Genomic DNA, 21,622 nt, shown 5'->3' with positions numbered 1-21,622 from the left:
TCAGATCTCGTACAGTTTTTCCATTGACAAGTTTTTAGTTTTAACAGTTAACTGAAGCTGCAGTTGAGCTCAGAGGGACATATCAACGTTTAATCACACCATCTCTGATCAGCTTCTGTTATTAAAATATGTAAAATGGGTTTGAGTACAAAAATTGTTTCTTTTCAAATCGAAAGTTAAGAAAGGGTTTATGCAATTTCATTCGTTCTCTCATGTTGTGGCATTTGTTGTTTTCGTCTAGAACTTTATAATCTGTTGGTTTGTGTTTCAGGAGTTTCTGCTGCTAAACGAGATGAAGTGAAGAGAAAGTCAGTGAAGGAGGGAGAATCTGTTACTTTAGATCCTGGTGGAATAAAAAACCCAAATGATGTGATGATGTGGTATTTTAATGACACTCTCATCGCTGAAATCACTGGAGATCAGAGTAAGATCTGTACAGATGATCAGTGTAAAGAGAGATTCAGAGACAGACTGAAGCTGGATCATCAGACTGGATCTCTGACCATCATGAACATCACAAACACAGACTCTGGAGAATATAAACTACTGATCATCATCATCAACAGCAGCTTCAGCATCACTAGAGTGAAGAGATTCAACCTTACTCTCATTGGTGAGTGTATAATTCTGCCATTAAATGCATTTTCTTTTGAGGACAAAAAAAAAAGTTCAATATTTTTAAATCAACCCAATAACTGATGGGTATGAACAGTTTAATAAAAGTCAATGACACTTTGACTAATGTTATTAACTTGAAAAAATGCAGTTTTCCTGTGAATATTGTTTTCTGTTGAGTGTCTTAGTGATTTTAACTGCCGGTGCCATTTATAAGTTAAATCAATATCATACAACTGATGACCAGAAAGGTGTATGCATAAGGTAGAAAGGTGTAAATATGAGTCAAAGATATTGTTAAACACTGGGTGTATTATCAGTCGAGCTGTTAACATTGTCTGTCTGTCTTCATCTGTTCCAGGTTCAGGTCTGTCTTCAGGAGCTGTAGCAGGAATAGTTGTTGGTGTTCTGCTGCTGCTACTGCTGTAACTGCTGGTGTGATTTACTATCGCCGCAGGACCCATGCAACAGTACCACAGCACGTAATTATTACAAATAGCTGAGTTAACAAGGAATATTAATTTAATTCTACTGTATATACAAACATAAATGTAAACTGAATGAATAGTAATTTTTTGTCCTTCATTTTAAACACTACAGTTCACCAGTGAGGCAGTCAAAACTATCAAAAACACAAATAACGCCAAAATTAAATGAATAACAATTCATATTAAAACATAAAGTGCAACTTTTGTCAGATAGCAAGTCTTGTAAGAAAACGGCAATACAACAGTTTAAGCAGTTTTGATGTGATATTGAAATCATATACGTAATTTTGTAATACAATATGGATCATCCAGAAGATACAGGAGATGACAGTTTGATGCAGTTTATAGACAGTGTGTTACGTGTCAGAACGTAAATGTCGTTTAATGATTGTTGTACCACATGTGAGTGTATGCTTGTTTCTTGTTGTGTTCTTCTCTCTCTCCCCGCTCATTTGAGTGCAACAGGTGCAGCTGCTAAGTGGGTGCGGCTGAAGCCACTCAGCGTGTCAGCGTGTGTGTAAAAGCAGAGTGAACCGTCTCTTCGTCGAGTTCACCCTCCTGCTTCCATGGTAGAGCGTGTGTGTACGACTGCTCCCCAAAACGAGTTGTAAATCTAGAGTGAGATTCGTGCTGTCCGTTCACCAGCTCATGTGAACTTTCCTATAGAGGAGCTTTAACTGTTGTAGCGGTATAGGCCGGTAATTGTATCTAGCTTACTCCTCTTATCTTTGTAAAACAAATTCCTGAGAGACACAAGAGGCCCTTTTTCTTTAACATTATTTTCTCCTGTTTATTGGTCAGTAAGGGAGGTAAGAACAATGTATTTTACTTATAGTTTTTATTCCAGGTAAGAGGGTTTAAAACTTAGTTAGAGACTCCCTTTTTGTTTGTTTTTTTGGCCGACTGGAGAACCTCTCAGTGACATACCTTTTTTTAAAGAACAGCAAAGACCCTTTTGTAAACAAATAAATCACTTTTCTTGATATCTTGGCTGTGTGCCGTTGTGTTTATGGGAGCAGGAGATTGAACTCCGGGCGTCATCCATTTTAACGGGTGCCGCTCTCGATGTTTGTGCATGTGGCACGTAACACAGTGTTTAATATTAAGGAACTGAAAACACAAATCTGTTGTAGTTTTTGTGTTTGTGTATCTGAAACATCTATCCTCCTCATTACTTTAACCTTCTGTGAATCTGTGTTTTCTTACAGGGGGATGATGCTGATAACCCACCACATGAGCTGAATGTCATTCAGGAGGGTGATGCTGATAACCCACCACCTGATCCCAATGTCATTCAGGAGGGTGATGCTGATAACCCACCACATGATCCCAATGTCATTCAGGAGGGTGATGCTGATAACCCACCACATGATCCCAATGACATTCAGGAGGCCGGGGCCACATGATCCCAATGACATTCCTTTGGAGGACATGGGAAATCCTTAAATCAGACTCAGGCCGAGGCTCCCAATAAAACAATGAAACATCATTAATACATTGAAATGGACACTGAAGAGAATTTGGAAATGATGGAGAGAAGATCAGCTGAAACTCTCTAATTGTCACGATTCCAAGATTTCAGTGGTCGGTACAAATACCAGTGAAATGTCAGAATTTTGACCTTAAACACTATAAGATTGTAGGGCTGAGCGAATATGAATAGAACTCTTTACTGCCCTACAACTTCAGAAATCCTTTTAAAGGAGTACATGTGAATTAAACGTGCCACAATGACCTTCATCACAATTTACTAATGCCTATCTAGTGCAAGGGATACCCTGATTGAAGACTGTTGGGACACTCTAAGCACAGGATGGTTCTGTCGGGAGAGACGGAGTTATTTGCACCTCAATGACACGTCTGTACCATTTGCTTCACAGGACATACAGTACTGTGCTTTCAACTACATACTGTTTATCTGCTAGTGTATTCCAATATGTAACTATGCCATGTTTGGTCTCATCTGACAGCTTATAAACTGAACTGAATGGTGATGAATTTAATAGAGGTCTGAAAGTACTATTGCTTAAACATGCATTGAGGAGAATGTTAATGTTCTTCTCCCCCTCTTGATCACCACACATTTGCCATACCTAGACAGCAACATAGTGTTGGCCCAGATCCGTTGCTGTCCGGGTATCTTTTGGTTTCCTGTCGGTCGGTTTTGGTGTTGGTATTCCACATGTTTAACAATGCTTTACTTTAATGCTTTTTCTTTTACACTGATAATGTTGCAAGCTAAAGTGATTGTAACTTTTGTTAGTGTTCAAGTTAAATCATGTTTTCCTATTAGAAAGACTTTTACCTTTAAAGAATAAAGGTAATTTATTTCCGTTCTTCATTTAGGGGTAAAACGAAGTGAATACGTGAGTGATATACTGTAAATGAACATCTGACGCCGCTCACACTGCTAAGAGCAAGGGTTAGATGAATATGTACATATGTGCTGTACGCTTTCCTCCTAACAAATAAACAACAAAATTGAGAAAACAGCAAGCATTTTAATAAAGCATAAGAAAAACATCTAATCATAGCACCATGGATATGTTACAAGCTCTGCAATTCTACACTAAAGTCTCGTCACATTTATTTATATATCACTTTATACAATAGACTGCTTAAAATCAAGCAGCTTTACCGTATTAACATGAAAAACAGTGTCAGTGTCTTGTTTCATCGGAAATACAACTTAATTTTCCATGGCAGTATTCCAGTGCGCTCATGTTTTCACTTGCAGACGTCTGACCTCGACAGACTGAACAGGAGATATGAACCAGAATTTTTTTTAATGTAAAAGGCGGAGCCTCAGCGCACACCTATTACATAATCGCCACTGACCAATGGGAGTACAAAGGTGTTTACCAGCCGGAAGTTCGCTTTGGCAAGCTGTTTCAAACTCCCAAAACGAACTTCGTTTTTTAAGCCTGATTTTGTTCGAATTGACATCACATCAGGGGGGTATTCCAGAAAGCTTGGTTAACTTACCATTTGGTAAATCATAACCTCTGGGCTGATTTACCCCAAACCCGCATACCATGAGTATGTCGGTTCCAAAACACAGGTTTTAATGCTTGCTTATGAAGACTATAAGCCCATTATAACAACAACAAAAAAAAAAAGCAATACTGCTGTATCAGCAAAAGAAAGAGAGTTGGCTTGGCAAAAAATAACGGACAGAGTAAATGCAAGAGTTTATAAAATTATAAATGGGCTATTTTCCCCTTTCATTGTGACGCAAAAAATATTTGGGGCATGTAGTAAAAATAGACAAGTATTTACTTGTTGGCCTCCATACATTTCTTAATATTACAGTAGTAATGCACATAATTGGCTAGTAATATGTTGGCTTCTTGTTTTATCAGGTGTAATCCTTCTGGAGCCAGAAGAAGTGTGAGCTAAGTCAAAATGAAACACAAAAACATTCTGTAGTTTAGTATTTAATGTAGCCTAATTTAGTTTTCTATGTAGCCAATAGAAAGAAGGCTGAGGTTCATAAAACAGGTGGGGGTCCACCTCCACCTTCCCTCACCCCAGCTGAGGAGCTGGCGCTGTCCCTTAATAAAGGGCGACCTGTGGTCGATGGGATTCCAGCGGCAGTTCGTCAGACTCAGCTACCAAGACAAGTGGCTTAGTAAAATGTAGGTGTACCATATTAATACTTATGATTTATTGATGTTTTCACTGTTTTTGTCAGTGTTTTAATAAAGCACCATTTTAAATAGGCATTTTGAATGCATTTTACAGTCATTGATTCACTTGTGCAGTATGCATGCTGCTTTGACTGCATATGCTGTGTACTGTAATCTTATTACTAGTACTCTTAGATGCTCCTAATGTCCTTCTTTATTAGTTGTATTTGTTTAAGAATATACATTGAGTATTGAATATGCATGATTATCATGTTGCTGATGGCCACATTGTATTATTGGATCCTCCTGCAACACCACACTCTGTCACAGTTGTAAGTGATTATTGTCTTTAGGTTTCTGTTTGCTAGACCAAGCATCCTTCCTTATTTTCACTGTAGGATGACAATGAAGAGACCACTTCTGCTGTGACAGAAACAGAAAATGTGGGGAGGCCCATCGAGGTATGATGCATAGAATGAATTCCCCCTTTTTTGCATAAGAGAATAAATAAATTGTCATTGTCATTTTACAGAATATGGCAAGAGATTTTAATACAGATGAGGGTCCATCTACCTCCACACAGAATCTTAGCAGTGTAAGAAATGTTGTGCAGTTCTCCTTCCTCATTTAAATATTTGGTCTGTGTTTGTATTACAGACTTTATCAGTCATGTTTAATTATTCTGTCTTTCTAGTTGCCTGCCAAAGAGCTGTATAAGGTCCATCTTCAAAAGCAAATCAGAAAAAGTGACATGGACCTTATACAGCTTCAAATGGAGGAGAAAAGGCTTAACCTAAAAAAAGGCCAGACTTGACTTGCTGGAGCACCAGCTTAAGGTGGGAAAAAGTATGTGAACATTAATCTGTCATTGGTTGATGAATGAAATCTAAAGCAATAAATACAAATGTCTTTTGTTACAGGAAATAAAGAAACCATGAACAACACTTGACTGTTAACTGGTTTTAATTAAAGTGATTTTGGCAAATCATGTCTCGTACAGGAACAGGCAGACGAGCTGAGAAAGATGAGATAAATAAGCAGAAATATGGATAAATCTACAGTGTTATTTTTGGTTCATTGTGTGTATGAGCAGTGATTGTGTCTGTCATCTCAAACTATAACATAATTAAACATTTCAATATTTAAATAGCTAATACAACAAGAAGAAAAAGAGTAATAATATCTCGACTCACCATAGACAGAAACACTGAATGTTTTTGATGTCAGGTTCGCTCCAATTATCTCAATTTGATAAACTCCAGTATGTTCAGTTCTGGTGTTTGTGATGGTCAGAGATCCAGTTTGATCGTCCAGCTTCAGTCTGTCTCTGAATCTCCCATCAGGAACATCAACGTGAAGAATCCATATTTTCTACAGGTTTCAGCTATAATGTACTTTTAAGCTCCATATTTCCACAGTATGTAGCCTTCATGTATTTTATCAACAGAAGTGTGTAAAGTGACAGAATCTCCCTCCATCACTGACACTGACTGTATATCATTTGTTTCGGCAGCAAACACTCCTGATGAACATGAACAGGTTTTCAGATTAATGCTCATGTTGGTTTAGAAAGTCTGAGATCAGTTTGTAAACTTTAACTGCAGCAGAGACTACAAACTAAATGAAAAGTCACATAAATGTCTATATAAAAATCAATATAATCAATATAATTTCATCTTTTAATGCCTTTTAAAATGATCTGCTGTAGAATCAAATAAAAATTATATCATACATTAATTACAGCTTGAAATTTGAAATATGCTGAATTTAACACATTTTTAATTGCTGAATTTCCAAGACTTTTGTAGTTGTTTATGATTACTGCAGAAGTATTTCAAATGATTTAAAAAAATTTGTTTTGACATTTCTTAGGATGATTTGCATTTGCATTTGTACTCATTGAAATTAAAATACCTTAAGTGAAGTTCACAACGCAATTTCGGGAGGGGTGAACCCATCTAATCGTTCAATTAACTGAAGGAGCACATAAGCAGCCGCTCACCTTGCTCTGGCATCAGCTGTTTTGGTGTCCCTCCACCTCCCCAACTCCACCTACATAATTTAGGCATCTTGCTAGCTACCATACTCATAATCTAAGCATTAGTAGTCCCACTGGGGGGTTATCTATAAGTGCGAGTTGAAGCTGCTTCCTCGAGCCCCTCCACTGCGGACAGCAAGCCAAATATACTTAACCTTATTAGCTTAAAAATTATATGGGCAGAGGAACTTGTGAAACAACAAGAGAGATTTGATCACAGCAGATGAAAATAATCTAATTTGAACTGCAGCAGAAATGTCTAGAAATGCTAAAGCATGCTATTAATGCCATGAAACAGGAAGTTGTTGTAACTCAGGCATGGAATGTCCAATTTGCCCCAAACTTAAGAGTTCTGTCCTGAACACATGACCATGCTCATATTCAGTTATAGTCATAACGCCACCTGCTGGCAACAGGAAGTGACATGTTTAACACTGTTGTGGTCTCCTAATAACATATAAAAAAGTGCCAGCAGGTGCTAAACAGGCTAGCAACATACTAGAAACATGCATATTTTCCAAATGTTTTGAAGGCTTTGACAAGAAACAAACCATTTTCCTTGATAAAAACTGACATGTGCCTAAAATATTATATAATGCAAGAGCATTTCCACTTACAATCCAACACGTTCTCACTCCCAACTCACGTATTGGCACCCTCCGCGTCACTTTTTAACAACAGCACAGGGGTCATTTCTCACTTTAATGGACAGATTCTAAAGGCTGATAAAAAAGACGGAGCTCCATTGTTGATGATGTCAGAGTGATTGACACAGGTGTGTGTGTGTGTGTGTGTGTGTGTGTGTGTGTGTGTGTGTGTGTGTGTGTGTGTGTGTGTGTGTGTGTGTGTGTGTGTGTGTGTCTCATCTCATCAAACTGAACTCGTCCCCTGCTGTACTCCATCAGGAATCTGTGTCATCACTATACTTGCTGATTCATTCAGTCCTTTTCCAGTGGAATCTGAGAAACAGAGACAATTAGAGAAATTAAAAAGAGAGATCTTAGACGTCAGAAGAAATGTTAACACTTTTCCATTAAATTACCAATTACAGGTTCAGTCTTATTTGGGTACTTTTCATGTTCATTTGTAAAAAAAGAACATATATTATATTTGTAACAAATATAAATAACAATGAGCAATACTGTTAAATCGTCTATTAAGCTTGTTAATATTAGTTGATAAAAATAGTGATTCATTGTTTATGATGGTTCACAGTGCATTAAATGATGTTAACAAACGCAACTTTTGATTTTAATAATGTATTATTAAATGTTGAAATGAACATTAACTAAGATCAGTGGTGGAAAGACTACTGAAAAAACATCAAGTAAAAGTACCATTACATTCCAAAAAATGTAGTGTGAGTAGAGTAAAAAGTACTTGTCCAAAAAACTACTTGAGTAAGAGTAAAAAGTAGCTCATTTAAAAGTACTCATGTGTAGTGAGTAGTTATAATGAGCTGCGGATTCTACCCCCTTATAATAAACACTGTGCACTACAATTAATAAAGTAAAAAAACATTGTACATACTGTAATTTACATCTTTTGTTCTTTGTCAGAAAAATGTAAGAATATCTATCATCCATCTTTTTAAAATACATCACAACAGTACACTCATCACCATTTAAATCATATTGTTTAAAAAAAAAACACATTTAATATTAGGCGTAAAGCCACTGAGCCTAAGCATGCTATTGTTGCACATAAAATATAATTGTTCATCATAACTGTGCAAAGAATTCAAAATCCTTTAGAAACTCACATGAGTGTTTAGCATCACACACCATGAGATGGGTTAAATAGAGAGATTAAAAATACCAAATTTAATTTCTCTCCCCAACTGTACCAGTTTTTGTGTTTTGATAAAGAAATGAGAATCATTAATATTATCAGTTCCCCTCATCTAATGCACTGAATAAGGCAAAAACTGTGAGCTAACACTAATTACACTGTAATTCCATTAAATATGTTACAATTTAAACGTAAATGCACAATGTTCTAGAAGGGTGGCATCATCCCTTACATTTTACACGGCTACAGGTGTGTTTGTCCAGTAGGGGGCGGTGGCGCACTGTGTTTGTGGGCTGTAGCACTTTTGGAGAAGAACGCGCAGTGTGTGTTGCTGACTACAGAGACGAGTCAGAGGGTGCTTCTCATTTCTTATTTGTGCATCCTCGTTTCCTTTCCTCGCTTCCTTTCCTCGCGTCTCAGCTCCGCCCCCTGTAGGATGCGAGGGAAGGCTGCAAGGAAAAGACGCGAGGACGGAGGAATCGAATGTAACTTTTTTTTTAAACATTGGAATACTTGATCACTCAAGCGTCACTTAATCGCGTCATCAGCAGCGCTCAAAGGATCTGCCCTTATGTTGTTGAAGTTTGTTTATTTAAGAAATTCATAATAAATAATAATAAAGCAAAATACCCTGTTGAAATATGTGAGATGTGTGGTTTATATAAACTGCAAAGGTAAAGTATAAATTAAAATGATTGTGACCGATGTGAAGGGGGAGGAGAATTTAGACGTGCGTCACGTTTAAGTCGATAAAACTCTTCCGCATAGGATACACCTGTGTATCCTCGCTCATGACTCCTCAGGAAGCCTCCTAACTCCTCGATCCTCGACTCCTCGCGGTGCAATTAGAGAATTGAGATGTCCTTCAAGATGGCTGAGCTCGATCGGTTTCCGGGTCATAGGATGGAGGACGGAGGAGAGAGGAGATGAGGAGGGATATTGAAAAGCACCCCTAATAAAAAAGAGACCATCCAGAAGTTTCCGTTTTTAATTGGTATCTACGATAGGGGTGTGACGATAACCGCATCACCGCAATATCGCGTTAATGAGATGCCTACAAGGTGTGAGGTCATCACCGCACTTTATTTTTTTTTATTTATTTTTTTTGAAAGTCACAGGAGTGCATATGGTGTGTGATATGAACTATAATAAACACATTAATATTTGCTTATAATTTACTGTATTCTGCGAGTCCCATGTTCAAGTGCTTCTGGAGAAAAAAAAACCGCTTCCTGCGCAAGGGAGGGACAGTCCGTTAAACATATGGGGGATTTATTTTTTTGTGTGTGTCTGATTATTATTAATTAACTGCTAGGTTTCAGTACTTGTGATGTTTACAGATAATGTTCAATTAAATACAAACAAACACAGGCATAAAAGACAAGCATAACGTGAACAGTTGGAGTTAAATTTTAATTGCAAGCAGCGATCTCTCTCATGTGGTAGGCTATAGGCAATAACAGTTGACGGCGCTAGCCGAATGATTTAAAAAATAGCCACGAATCTAGTGTCTAAGCCAAATACTGTGTCGCCTTTGAGGCAGGTGACAATTAAGGGGAAGCCGGTGAATTTGGACAAGGCAATATGCTGTATTTGTCGCACAAAAGTATCCGTCTCGCGAGGAAATACCACTAACTTAAGACCACATCTTAGAAAAATTAACCATCCTGTGGCGTTTGCTGGACTTAAGTGCAGCACACCTACCTTAGGTCGGCGACACACTGGCTGCGTGGCGTGTCCGTTTTTATTTCGGCTCCCATGTTAACAGGTTAGAGCTTGCACACTGCCTGCGTGAGACGCGCGTCTCAGTTGCGGCACGAGCCGCGCGGAAAAAAGCGTGCATGCTAGAAATAGAACCGACGCCTATTTTTCATGCAAGCCTGTTGGAAGCGTTTCCTGGCAAAATAGAATAGGAAAAACAAATTTTGTATGTCATTTTGACATGAATACATATTAATAAATTACATTTTGATGTTTGAAAGTTTAGGTTTTGACATAAATGCAGATATAAATGTAATTAAAAAAAATATTATCGATTTTCAAATATTGCACCTGTCAATACAGAACGAAATATTCTGTAGCCTATTTTGCCATCAATACTGCCGACGCTGTCTTTGCTGTTATATATTTATGTTTAACATTAAGTATAGGCCTTCCACAACTCTCTCCCCATATGTCGAATATATCACCAATGAGGCTTATATGTCACCTAGCAGCAGCAGCGCTGTTTCTGGTGTGCAAAGACATAAAAAAAAAGCCACGCAGCTGACACGCAACAGAAACGCCACACTCACACCACGCAGCCAGTGTGTCGCCGGCCTTAATAGTTAATTATTAATACTTACAATTTAATATAAATGTTAATTTGTTTATTTGTTAATAAAGAATACTGCTTTATGTTATTCATTTCCATTGTCATTTAAGCTACATGCGTTCTTGATCGCGTCTGCAGTGTGTGACGCGGCCGCGGGTGATTTTTTTTTTTTTAATAAATTTTTTTTCGATTAACCGCCAAACCGCGAGATTTGTTGCTTCTTTACCACGGTAAGAAAAAATCCCATACCGTCACAGCCCTAATCTACGATACAACAAATGGTGACGAGGATAAAAGTCAGAACTATGGAGCAGCTGTTTCCTGAGTGCAAATAAAAAGCAGACGCCAACTGGGTGAGCTGATGAAAGTTAATCGCTAACGTTACCACCTGAAGTACTGACTGAACAGAACATGGCTGGCATGGTGGGATGCAGTGGCGGTTCTTTATTGAATTACACCCTGGGCGAGACCCCTGTTCTAGGCACTACCAAGGTTAAAGTCAAACACAAAGGGCTTATCAAAGAACTGACAGCAGTGGTGGTGGCAGGATCTGGGCCTAATTTATCAGGACGATCATGGCTCATAGACCTGGAACTCAGCTGGAAAAAGTGAGTAAAATTAAAGACAGCTCAGAGTTGTTGCAAGACATCTTAAGGAAACATGAAACAGTTTTCAAAGAGGAACTTGGAACATTAAAAGGAGCCACTGCTAAGATTCATGTACCAAGTGATGCAAAGCCTAATTTTTTTTTAAATCAAGGTCACTGCCTTTTGCTGAGAGAGAAAGTTGAAGCTGAACTTGATAGCCTCATTAAAGACCATATAGAGCTGGTAAGTCCCGCCCCTTCCGTAAAACCCCGCTGGACCTCAAAGTTGAAAAACCGTCAATGCAAGTGAATGGGAGAAAATAATTATTTTCTGATCCCGTTTGAATTGTGCCATGAATTGAACATATGTTGTCTGTGAATTTTTTATATAACTCTCCATGTTACGAGTTTGACAGTATATGGTATGATTCTTCGGCTAGCAGTTGTGGAAGAGACATAACGAGAAAGACTACATGTCGCCTATGTGACGTCACCCCATAAAGTTGACTTACCTGTGGTTTTCACCAACTTCAACGATTTTGTCCTCTCCCTGAAAGAAGGCGATGAAGTGCATCAAAGACACAGCCATGTTTCAAAAAGTGTTTGAGGTAATTGGCCCTTGTGTTACCAAAATGGTTAATGTCTCTTTGTCAACTGGCGTGTTTCCCAGTGCCTTTAAACATGCCATAGTGGAGCCATTATTAAAAAGAGCAGGCTTAGACCCGACAGATCTTAATAGTTTTAGGCCTATCTCAAAATTCCCGTTCCTGTCTAAGATCCTTGAGAAGGTGGTCTGTGAACAGCTTACATTCTTCCTGGAACAAAATAACATCCATGAGCCATTTCAGTCTGGTTTCCGTAAACAACACTCTACGGAAACGGCTTTATTGAAAGTGTCTAGTGATATTATGATGGCTGCTGATTCTGGTAAATGCACTGTTCTAGTTCTCTTGGATCTGTCCTCAGCATTCGACACCGTTGACCATCAGGTCCTGCTGAAAAGACTGAGGGATCAAGTAGGACTATCTGGGTCAGTCCTTCAGTGGTTTTCCTCATATCTATCAGGGCGTAGCTTTAGTGTTTCAGCTAACCGAATAAGTTCTGAGTCTGTGGATTTGCTGTGTGGAGTGCCTCAAGGGTCTGTTTTGGGCCCTGTTTTATTTTTGTTGTATTTGATTCCTTTGGGAAAGATTATCAAAAGGTTTAGTGATGTTTCTTTCCACTTATTTGCTGATGATATCCAGCTTTATTGTTCCTTTAAGCCGTCTGAAATCCAGAAGTTAAACTCTCTGCTCCATTGTCTAGTGGAGATTAAACAATGGCTTAGTGAAAACTATCTGCAGTTAAATGCAGACAAAACGGAAACACTGGTTATCGCACCTGATGATGCAATTCCGGGGATTAAACAATACCTGGGCGATTTAGGCCAGTCTGCGAAGCCAAGTCTTCGCAACCTGGGAGTTATTTTTGACAAAGATATGTCATTAGCCCAGCACTGTAAGCAGCTAACAAGGAACTGTTTCTTTCAATTAAGGAACATTTCTAAACTTAGGAATATGGTCGCACGTAATGATCTGGAACTTATCATTCATGCGTTTGTGTCTTCACGTTTGGATTATTGTAATAGTTTGTTTTCATGCTTAAACAAGAAAGAGCTCTCTCGACTACAATTAGTGCAAAACTGTGCAGCGAGAATTCTGACCCGTACTAACAAGAGGACCCACGTATATCCCATTTTAAAACAGCTTCATTGGCTGCCAGTGTCTTATAGGATCCAATTTAAAATTTTGGTTCTAGCATTTAGAGCCCTGCATGGTCAGGCTCCTTTCTACCTCAGCGATCTAATTCAGCCGTATACCCCTGCACGGGCTCTGAGGTCTGTGAATCAAACTCTGCTGAAGGCTCCACGCACTTGTTTTCGGACTAGAGGTGACCGATCCTTCCAGGCTGTTGCTCCTAGGCTATGGAATGGTCTGCCGCTCTCTTTACGCTCTATTGACTCTGTGGATACTTTTAAAAGTAATCTTAAGACTTATTTATTTATTCAAGCTTTTAATTAGCTACTTTTTTGGGCTGTTATGATTTCGGTGTTGTTTTCATTGCATGTTTCTGATTTAAACTGTGTTGTGAAGCACTTTGTGGCCCTTGTCTGTGAAAGGTGCTATATAAATAAAGATTACTTACTTACTTACTTACTTTAGCGGGATCCGTGAGCTAGTCCGTGTGCTAGTGGTGTTGACGTTTCAAACGCGTCGAGAGTTGTAGTCCACAAAGTGCTCTCACACAAAGTCTAACCGTATCAAACTTCTACCCACTAAATTGTATCATTCTTTACACGAAAAGTTATATAAAAAATTCACAGACAACATATGTTCACATTCATGGCACAATTCAAACGGGACCAGAAAATAATTATTTTCTCCCATGCACTTGCATTGACGGTTTTTCAACTTTGAGGTCCAGCGGGGTTTTGCGGAAGGGGCGGGACTTACCAGCTCTATTATAGAGCGTGGCTGAGTCCCAATTCGCCTACTTATACTACGACCTAAAAGTATGTACTTTTTTTGTGATGAAAAAGTACATACTTTTGAGTGTGTAGCAAAAGAGTATGCACGTTCTGGGACATACTTCGATGACGTCATGCAACGTGAACTTGAACGTGGTTGCCTAGTTACGCACACCGCGACTGTTAACAAAACATTTAACATTTCATTCATTCTTATATATCCAATATAATTTTATTTACTATTCCCATCTTTTTTTCCACAATACATTTACAATGTGTTTACCAAATGTAGGAGTGAAGCAGGGCGTCGTCGTAGATCAACCAAACGCAGGTCGTTTGTGAGGCGGCTGGTTCTGACGTTCATGTGCAAATGTGTGTAACGAAAGCTAGCGCTACTTATTTTCTGAGTTAAAATATTTAAAGTTTATAGTGTAACTATTGTTTAACGTATTTTATACTTAATCTTATACTTATGTATAATACTTAAAAATACCCCGATGAAAATGAACCATGCTTTTACTATAGTAAAAGTGTACCCACATAGCAAAATTTGTCTGGCCCACCTCTGGGCCTCATCCTTGCTTCAATTCTGGCCCAGTTCTGGCTGGGTCCCCGGCCCAAAACTGGCGCAATACACTGAAAACGGACTCAAACAACCTCCTCTGGCCCAGATGTGGCCCAGACACTGTAAAATGACTATCATTTATTGATATGGCCCAGGTCTGGCCCAGGCACTGTAAGACAGAACTGGCTGAGAGTCGGCTGGGTCCCCGGGCCAGATGTGGTCCACACCCTGTTAAATGACTATCATTTATTGATATGGCCCAGGTCTGGCCCAGGCACTGTAAGACAGATCTGGCTGAGAGTCGGCTGGGTCCCCGGGCCAGATGTGGCCCAGAAACTGGCAGTGAAACACAAATTCAACCATTTAAAAAGATTAAGGGTTTTTATTATAAAATGAACAAATACACTTTAATATAAGCATGTATTAACAATGAACAAATAGCCTACACTATTAACATTTATTTACAACACAATTTTTAAACTACAAGATAATAAGTAAATTATATTTACTGTATATGATTAAAAGAAAAACATCACTCTTTCACACACAAACTATCTTTCACTCTCTTTAACACTAAATAAATTCCTTTTGCAAATGTCAAGTCACCATTAAATATATAGCGCTATATACAGTAATGACTGTTTCAAAGCAGCTTTACAGGGTTAAACAGGACAATGATCAATGATGCAAACAGTTCAATTTGGCTGTAAAGCTGCTCTAAAAAGAAAATAGTGTCATTGTTCAGCTGAATTCAGTTCAGTGTTGATTCAGTTATGTTCAATAACTGTATAAAGTATATCAATTATAAAAAAGTGTTCATTTTCATTATTAAGCAGCTCTGCAGAAAACAGTGATGTCATCGTCCAGCTCAGTTCAGTTCTCATATAATGGTGTCATTATTAATGCAGGCAGATCAATATTATTAAGAATAAGTGTCCCCAACTAAGCAAGCCAGAGTCCATCAGTGACAGAATGGAGAAAGAAAAACAGGCTCAGTCGAAGGGCCAGTTCTCCTCTGATCAAACAACAAACATGGTGTGTGTGTGTGTTAGGATCCAGGCCGCTTCACAAGTCAGATTGTGGATTGATATCATTCAGAGTATTTTATTCAGCTCCTTTTGCTTGAAGGTAGGAAAAGAGTAGCAAAACTCGAGAGCATGTAGATGTGAATTTGAGAACTTGTACAATAGATATTTGTACTTGTACAATAAAATTTACACTCACAGCTCCAATGTGAAAACCTCTAATGTGAAAACCTCAATTGAGTTGAAGCTGGCCGTTGGGTCTGTGCGGAGGACTGGTCTGGTTCTCGTGGATCTGATCCGATGACTGTGCCGAGGACTGTTGTGTCAAAGGGGTCTTCACGCCGTTTGTTTCTAGGTCTCATCTAGTCGTGATGTTCTGGTCTGGCATTCAGGGCTGTTGTGGTCATCTGAGGGTGCAGGTCCATCATCTGGTCTGGATATGGACTAGATCTGGCTGAATACAGTAACCTTGGGATAAGACTGAGACAGAGAGACTAACATTAGCGTAGATGCCATTCTTCTTACGATGTAACAAGTACATTTAGTGTTATGGGAAGCGTTTCCGGTTCTGGTTGACCGAATTTATGCAGCCTAACAATCCTTTAACAGATGTGCATTTTAGAAATGTGTGAGTGTGTTATGTTTATGCTAGGTTAAAGAGGTGTGTGTTTTTAAATAGATTTAAACTTATCTTGTGTCTGCCCCTCGATCTGCTGCCAGTCCATGATCCCTCGATCTCCATCTCAGCAGCATTAGCTGTGAGGGTTTCTCTCAACTGCACCTTTTAAATAAAGGAATAGATATTGTGAGGTCAATATGATCTTAAGCATTAGTTTAAGCACATAGGTTTAACAAATGTTGTTGCCAGAGTTCACACAGCAGTTTAAAATATCGGTAACACTTTACAATAAGGTCTCAATTGTTAAAATTAGGCTAGTTAAATGTGTTAACTAACTTTACCAATGAACAATACATTTGTTACAGTATATTTAGTTAAATCAACATTAGTTAACAAAAATACAATAAAAATGTATAATAAAAATGAGTTCACAGTGCATTGACTAATCTTAACAAATAGCCTACAACTTTTGCATGTCAAAATGAAAATGAACTAAGATTAATAAATGCTTTAAGTATTGTGCATTCTTAGTCCATCTTAACTAATGTAGTTAAACCTACATTAACGAATGAAACCAATTATTGTAGTGTTACCAAAATATCTGTAAAAAGTGTCAGATTCCAAACAGTGCGTTCATAATTATTGTAAGTCAACATCCCCTCTGCAGCAAAATGTCAAGAACTACCATTTTAATAACATTACACAGTGATATATACGCTTTAATTTTTTCTTTAACTCTAAAATGCACCTGCTCTAAAGCAGATTACGCAATAAATAAATAAATAAATAAATAAATAAAAGCAGATTACGCTACATTCAAGAACACAAGAACACAAGACGTGCCAAAGACAATGAATTAAGAAGCTGCACTTATTTTGCAGCTTCTCTTATAACGCTTTTCCATTTCGGAGTTCCCACAGGAGTGTTAAAACCAAATAAATCTTATTTTTTATTTCAGATTGTAGCCTACACGTTGTCTCCGCGGGTGTAGTAGCCTACACTGTGGTCAATGTAGTTCGATTCACAAATAAATGACTCTTTTGAGAGGTTATGAATCAAAACAGAAAGAGTCGCCTGTATAGAGAACTATGGCGCCGAAAGCGTAGTCCGACTCTTATGATTCGACTCCTATGAACTAATCACTCGTTGAAAAAGACGAATTGACTGACTAAATTTGAGCACAGGAATATAACTCAATATCATTTCATTAGCCAAAATCCAGTGCACTGATCAACAGCCAACAGCACAGCAGTTTTTCTAATAAAGAAAACCTCAAATTTATCCTAAAAAGAGACCGTAGCTCATCAACACTCTCTCCGGGACCGAATGGATATTCTGAAGTAACGTATTATCGTCGTAAACATCTGATCTAACGTTAGAGATATATATATATATAAACACTATATTTATCTTGACAATTAACGTTAATACATCAAACAGCACTATAACAACAAATGAATGGATTAATGGATAAATTACTTACTCGTTTTTCAGATGAATGATTCCTCTCGAAACGTTGGTCTGCGTCTGCAGGATCCTCAGGATTTAAATTACCCAGATAGCACACGTCTATTTGTTGTGATGTTTACATCTGGAAGACGTATTTTCAAGAGTGTTTGCTCATCTGCAATACGTCTATAGGACGTTTCCTGTCAGATGTCAAATAGGCGTTTAGAAGATGTCTTTAAGATGTAATTATTTAGAATGTATGTTAAACTGACATCTTCTAAACGTCTATTTGACATCTGACAGGAAACGTCCTATAGACGTATTGCAGATGAGCAAACACTCTTGAAAATACGTCTTCCAGATGTAAACATCACATCAAATAGACGTGTGCTATCTGGGTAACCGCCAAAACCTTTTTTCAAGTGGCCCGCTTGTGACAAAACGAACTCGGGCCGATGGTAAATACACACAGCTATACCGAGTAATAGCGCAAGTACAACTGCTTTTAGCCGACACTGGCCCATTCATAAAACGCCGCATATGAGCCAGCGCGAGTACAACTGCTTTTAGCCGACACTGGCCCATTCATAAAACGCCGTATATGAGCCAGCACGAGTACAACTGCTTTAAGCCGACACTGGCCCATCATAAAACGCCGTATATGAGCCAGCGCGAGTACAACTGCTTTCAGCCGACACTGGCCCACTCATAAAACGCCGTATATGAGCCAGCGCGAGTACAACTGCTTTAAGCCGACACTGGCCCATCATAAAACGCCGTTAATGAGCCAGCGCGAGTACAACTGCTTTAAGCCGACACTGGCCCATTCATAAAACGCCGTATATGAGCCAGCGCGAGTACAACTGCTTTAAGCCGACACTGGCCCACTCATAAAACGCCGTTAATGAGCCAGCGCGAGTACAACTGCTTTAAGCCGACACTGGCCCACTCATAAAACGCCGTTAATGAGCCAGCGCGAGTACAACTGCTTTAAGCCGACACTGGCCCACTCATAAAACGCCGTATATGAGCCAGCGCGAGTACAACTGCTTTAAGCCGACACTGGCCCATTCATAAAACGCCGTATATGAGCCAGCGCAAGTACAACTGCTTTAAGCCGACACTGGCCCACTCATAAAACGCCGTATATGAGCCAGCGCGAGTACAACTGCTTTAAGCCGACACTGGCCCATTCATAAAACGCCGTATATGAGCCAGCGCAAGTACAACTGCTTTAAGCCGACACTGGCCCACTCATAAAACGCCGTATGAGCCAGCGCGAGTAAAATTGCTTTAAGCCGACACTGGCCCTTCATAAAAAGCCGTATGTCAGCCAGAAGTGTTGTGTACACAGTCGGCACGACTCTGGCCCATTATCTTTTCACCGATGCCGACACTGAGCCGACAGTAACGCATTTCAGCCGGAATCGGCCCAAATGTGCTTGCTATCTGGGTAGTAACCATGTTTCTTTGGTTGGACTGATAAAGTTAACATATGTACAGCCACAGTATTACTACACTCTAAAAACTGCTGGGTTGTGTTAACCCAATTTTGGGTCAAATATGGTCTCACCCAACGTTGGGTTAAAAATTTAATTTAAAAATGGACAAACCCAGCCGTTGGTTTACATTTTTAATGTAACCAATGCAATTTGTCCATTTTTAAATTGCATTTTTGTCCATTTTTGATTTTGTCCAAAATGCAATTTGTCCATTTTTAAATTGCATTTTTTAACCCAACGTTGGGTGAGACCATATTTGACCCAAAATTGGGTTAACACAACCCAGCAGTTTTTAGAGTGTACAAATAAGTCAGACAGAAACATCAAAAGAAATACATAAAAAAAGACACTTGCATGACACTGTACTAGAGCCTTTTTATTTATTGTTTTGTAGCCTGCAATGAGGCGCTCGGTATCTTCATCGGACCCTACAAGATAAACACGGTACTTTTTTGGCACAACATAAACCCATTAATATTACGAGATAATAAAATATAACTTTAATTAGGGTTAAACATTTGAATTCTTACACTTAAAAACTGAGGGCGCATCTCCGTTGCTGCATCCGACTGCCAGGTTTACATCACCATCATCACCGCAAAGCTCCTCCCTCCCGCACGCAATGGGTTGTGGGCAATATTAGCCGAGAGTGTGCATTGATCTGCACTTCGAATTCTAACCGGAAATAGTAGACCATCCGGGTATCTTTGGAATACTCATTTCAACATGCTACGATTTGGGACGTACTAATTCTAGTTTCGCATACTATTTAGGACGGATAGTATGCGAATTGGGACTCAGCATGTGTGAAATTCTCTGAGTGGGCAGCACCTGTTGTGTCGGTTTTAAAGCCAGAAGGGTCCGTAAGACTTTGTGGAGACTACAGAGTAACCATTAACAGAGAGAGCATGTAATGAGTAACGAGTCCGACCACAAAAAGAAGGAAAATAGCGGAGTGAAAGTACCGATACATCGCTTAAAATGTAATCAAGTAAAAGTAAAATTACACTTTTTATACTCAAAGTACAATTTCTAAAAAACCGACTTAATTACAGTAAACTTGAGTATCTGTAATTCATACTGCAGAACAAAAGTGTCGTTTCTAAATTTGTGACCGTTTTCAAACTGATTGACCAGCCAATGGAAATTCCGCTGCTATAAGACGTTAATAAAAAAGTGTTCACTTGTTTCTTACTCTCTACTTATGTGTTTCTGAACTTGTTTTCCGTGCAGCTCGAGAACTTGGCATATTGTCCTGGGCGACCACGACATCTACAACCACGAGGGTCGCGAGCAGTACATGACCGTCAGTCAAGTCATCATCCACCCCAACTGGAACAGAAATAATGAGGCTTCTGGGTGCGTATAACATACAACATATACACGACTGTGGCGACAGTTACAGAAAAACAAACAACAATACCATTGCCAAGCCGATTAAACTAACAGTTTTTGTACTCAAAATACATTTAGAAGACTTATGTAGTAGTATAATATATTATTGCAGTTTTTTTGGGATCATTTTTATTAGCAGAAGATTTAAAGATAATAGTAATACAGGTAAAATAAGAAATAAAAACTCAGATCAATATTTGATGTTCTCCACTCAGGGTTCAGTCAGACCACCTTCTCTATTTATTATTTATTTATTTTTGGTTACACTTTATTTTAAGGTGATGTAGTTACATTGTACTCACCTAAACAAGTAGCCTACTATATTAACTACTTACGGTTAGGGTTTGAGGTTACACTTTATTTTAAGGTGTCATTGTTACAGTGTAATTATATTTAAGTACCGAGTAATATTAAGGGTTAGGGTAGGATTATGATTTGGTTGAGGGTTATTTGCATGTAATTATGCATAGTTACTGTTAGGGTTAGTATTACTATGATAAGTACATGTAACAAGGACAATGTAAAATAAAGTGTTACTGGGTTCGGTTTAGGCTTAGTTACTTGTAATTATGCATAATTTACTGTTATTACTATAGTAGTAATATAAAAGTACATGTAGTAAAGTGTAACTACGTCCCCTTAAAATACAGTGTTGCCTTATTGTTTGCACTAATGACAGAAAACACATCATATATCAACAATTGCACATTAAATTTAATGCCACACATGCAACTACTGTATCTACAATTACAGTTAATATCAAAGCAGCATACTTGACTCTATTGAGTTTTTGACATAAGTTTCATGCATAACTACCAGGACTTACATCATCAACACAACATCCATGATCTTATTGAATGTACTGATTCCTGATTCCTTCCTCTCCTGGATGTGATCATTTAGCTGGTGGGTCACTCTCCGCTCAGCTGAAACAGGCCTACCTGCCAGTGGTGGACCACAGTACCTGCTCTCGTAGCGACTGGTGGGGAAGCACCGTGAAGAGCTCCATGGTGTGCGCTGGTGGCGGCAGCTTGTCTGGATGCCAGGTGAGAAAGACTAGCTTGCAAACAGATCATGAACTGCTTCATACTGCAGTAAAA

The 21,622-nt window shown here is 38.7% G+C and overlaps 1 protein-coding gene and 1 long non-coding RNA gene across 6 annotated transcripts in view; one reads left to right on the top strand and one right to left on the bottom strand.

The window, feature by feature from the left end:
- Positions 1-21,622, top strand: part of LOC309476146 (uncharacterized protein) — a 122,742-nt gene that overhangs the window by 8,397 nt on the left and 92,723 nt on the right. Inside the window, exons 3-6 of one of the 5 annotated variants that reach the window (XR_014197935.1) lie at positions 272-613; positions 977-1,097; positions 2,357-4,741; positions 5,131-5,673. Coding sequence is in view for 1 of the 5 variants with exons in the window: in XM_082139366.1 (XP_081995492.1) it covers positions 272-613 (342 nt within the window). In the remaining 4 variants the exon portion in view is untranslated. Of the gene's footprint in view, positions 1-271; positions 614-976; positions 1,682-2,311; positions 4,742-5,130; positions 5,674-21,622 lie in introns of those variants that run through there. The other 4 variants (XR_014197936.1, XR_014197937.1, XR_014197938.1 and 1 more) reach the window with 4 other exon arrangements.
- LOC309474980 lies at positions 16,226-17,732 on the bottom strand. Its single transcript, XR_014197450.1, has 2 exons — positions 17,660-17,732; positions 16,226-16,338 (listed from the first exon to the last, which is right to left on the bottom strand). It is a non-coding gene; the product is annotated as an uncharacterized lncRNA (long non-coding RNA).

The sequence above is a fragment of the Leuciscus leuciscus genome (assembly GCF_965113295.1).
Source record: "Leuciscus leuciscus genome assembly, chromosome: 15".
NCBI lineage: Eukaryota > Metazoa > Chordata > Actinopteri > Cypriniformes > Leuciscidae > Leuciscus > Leuciscus leuciscus.
This window is presented reverse-complemented; position numbering and strand designations above follow the sequence as displayed.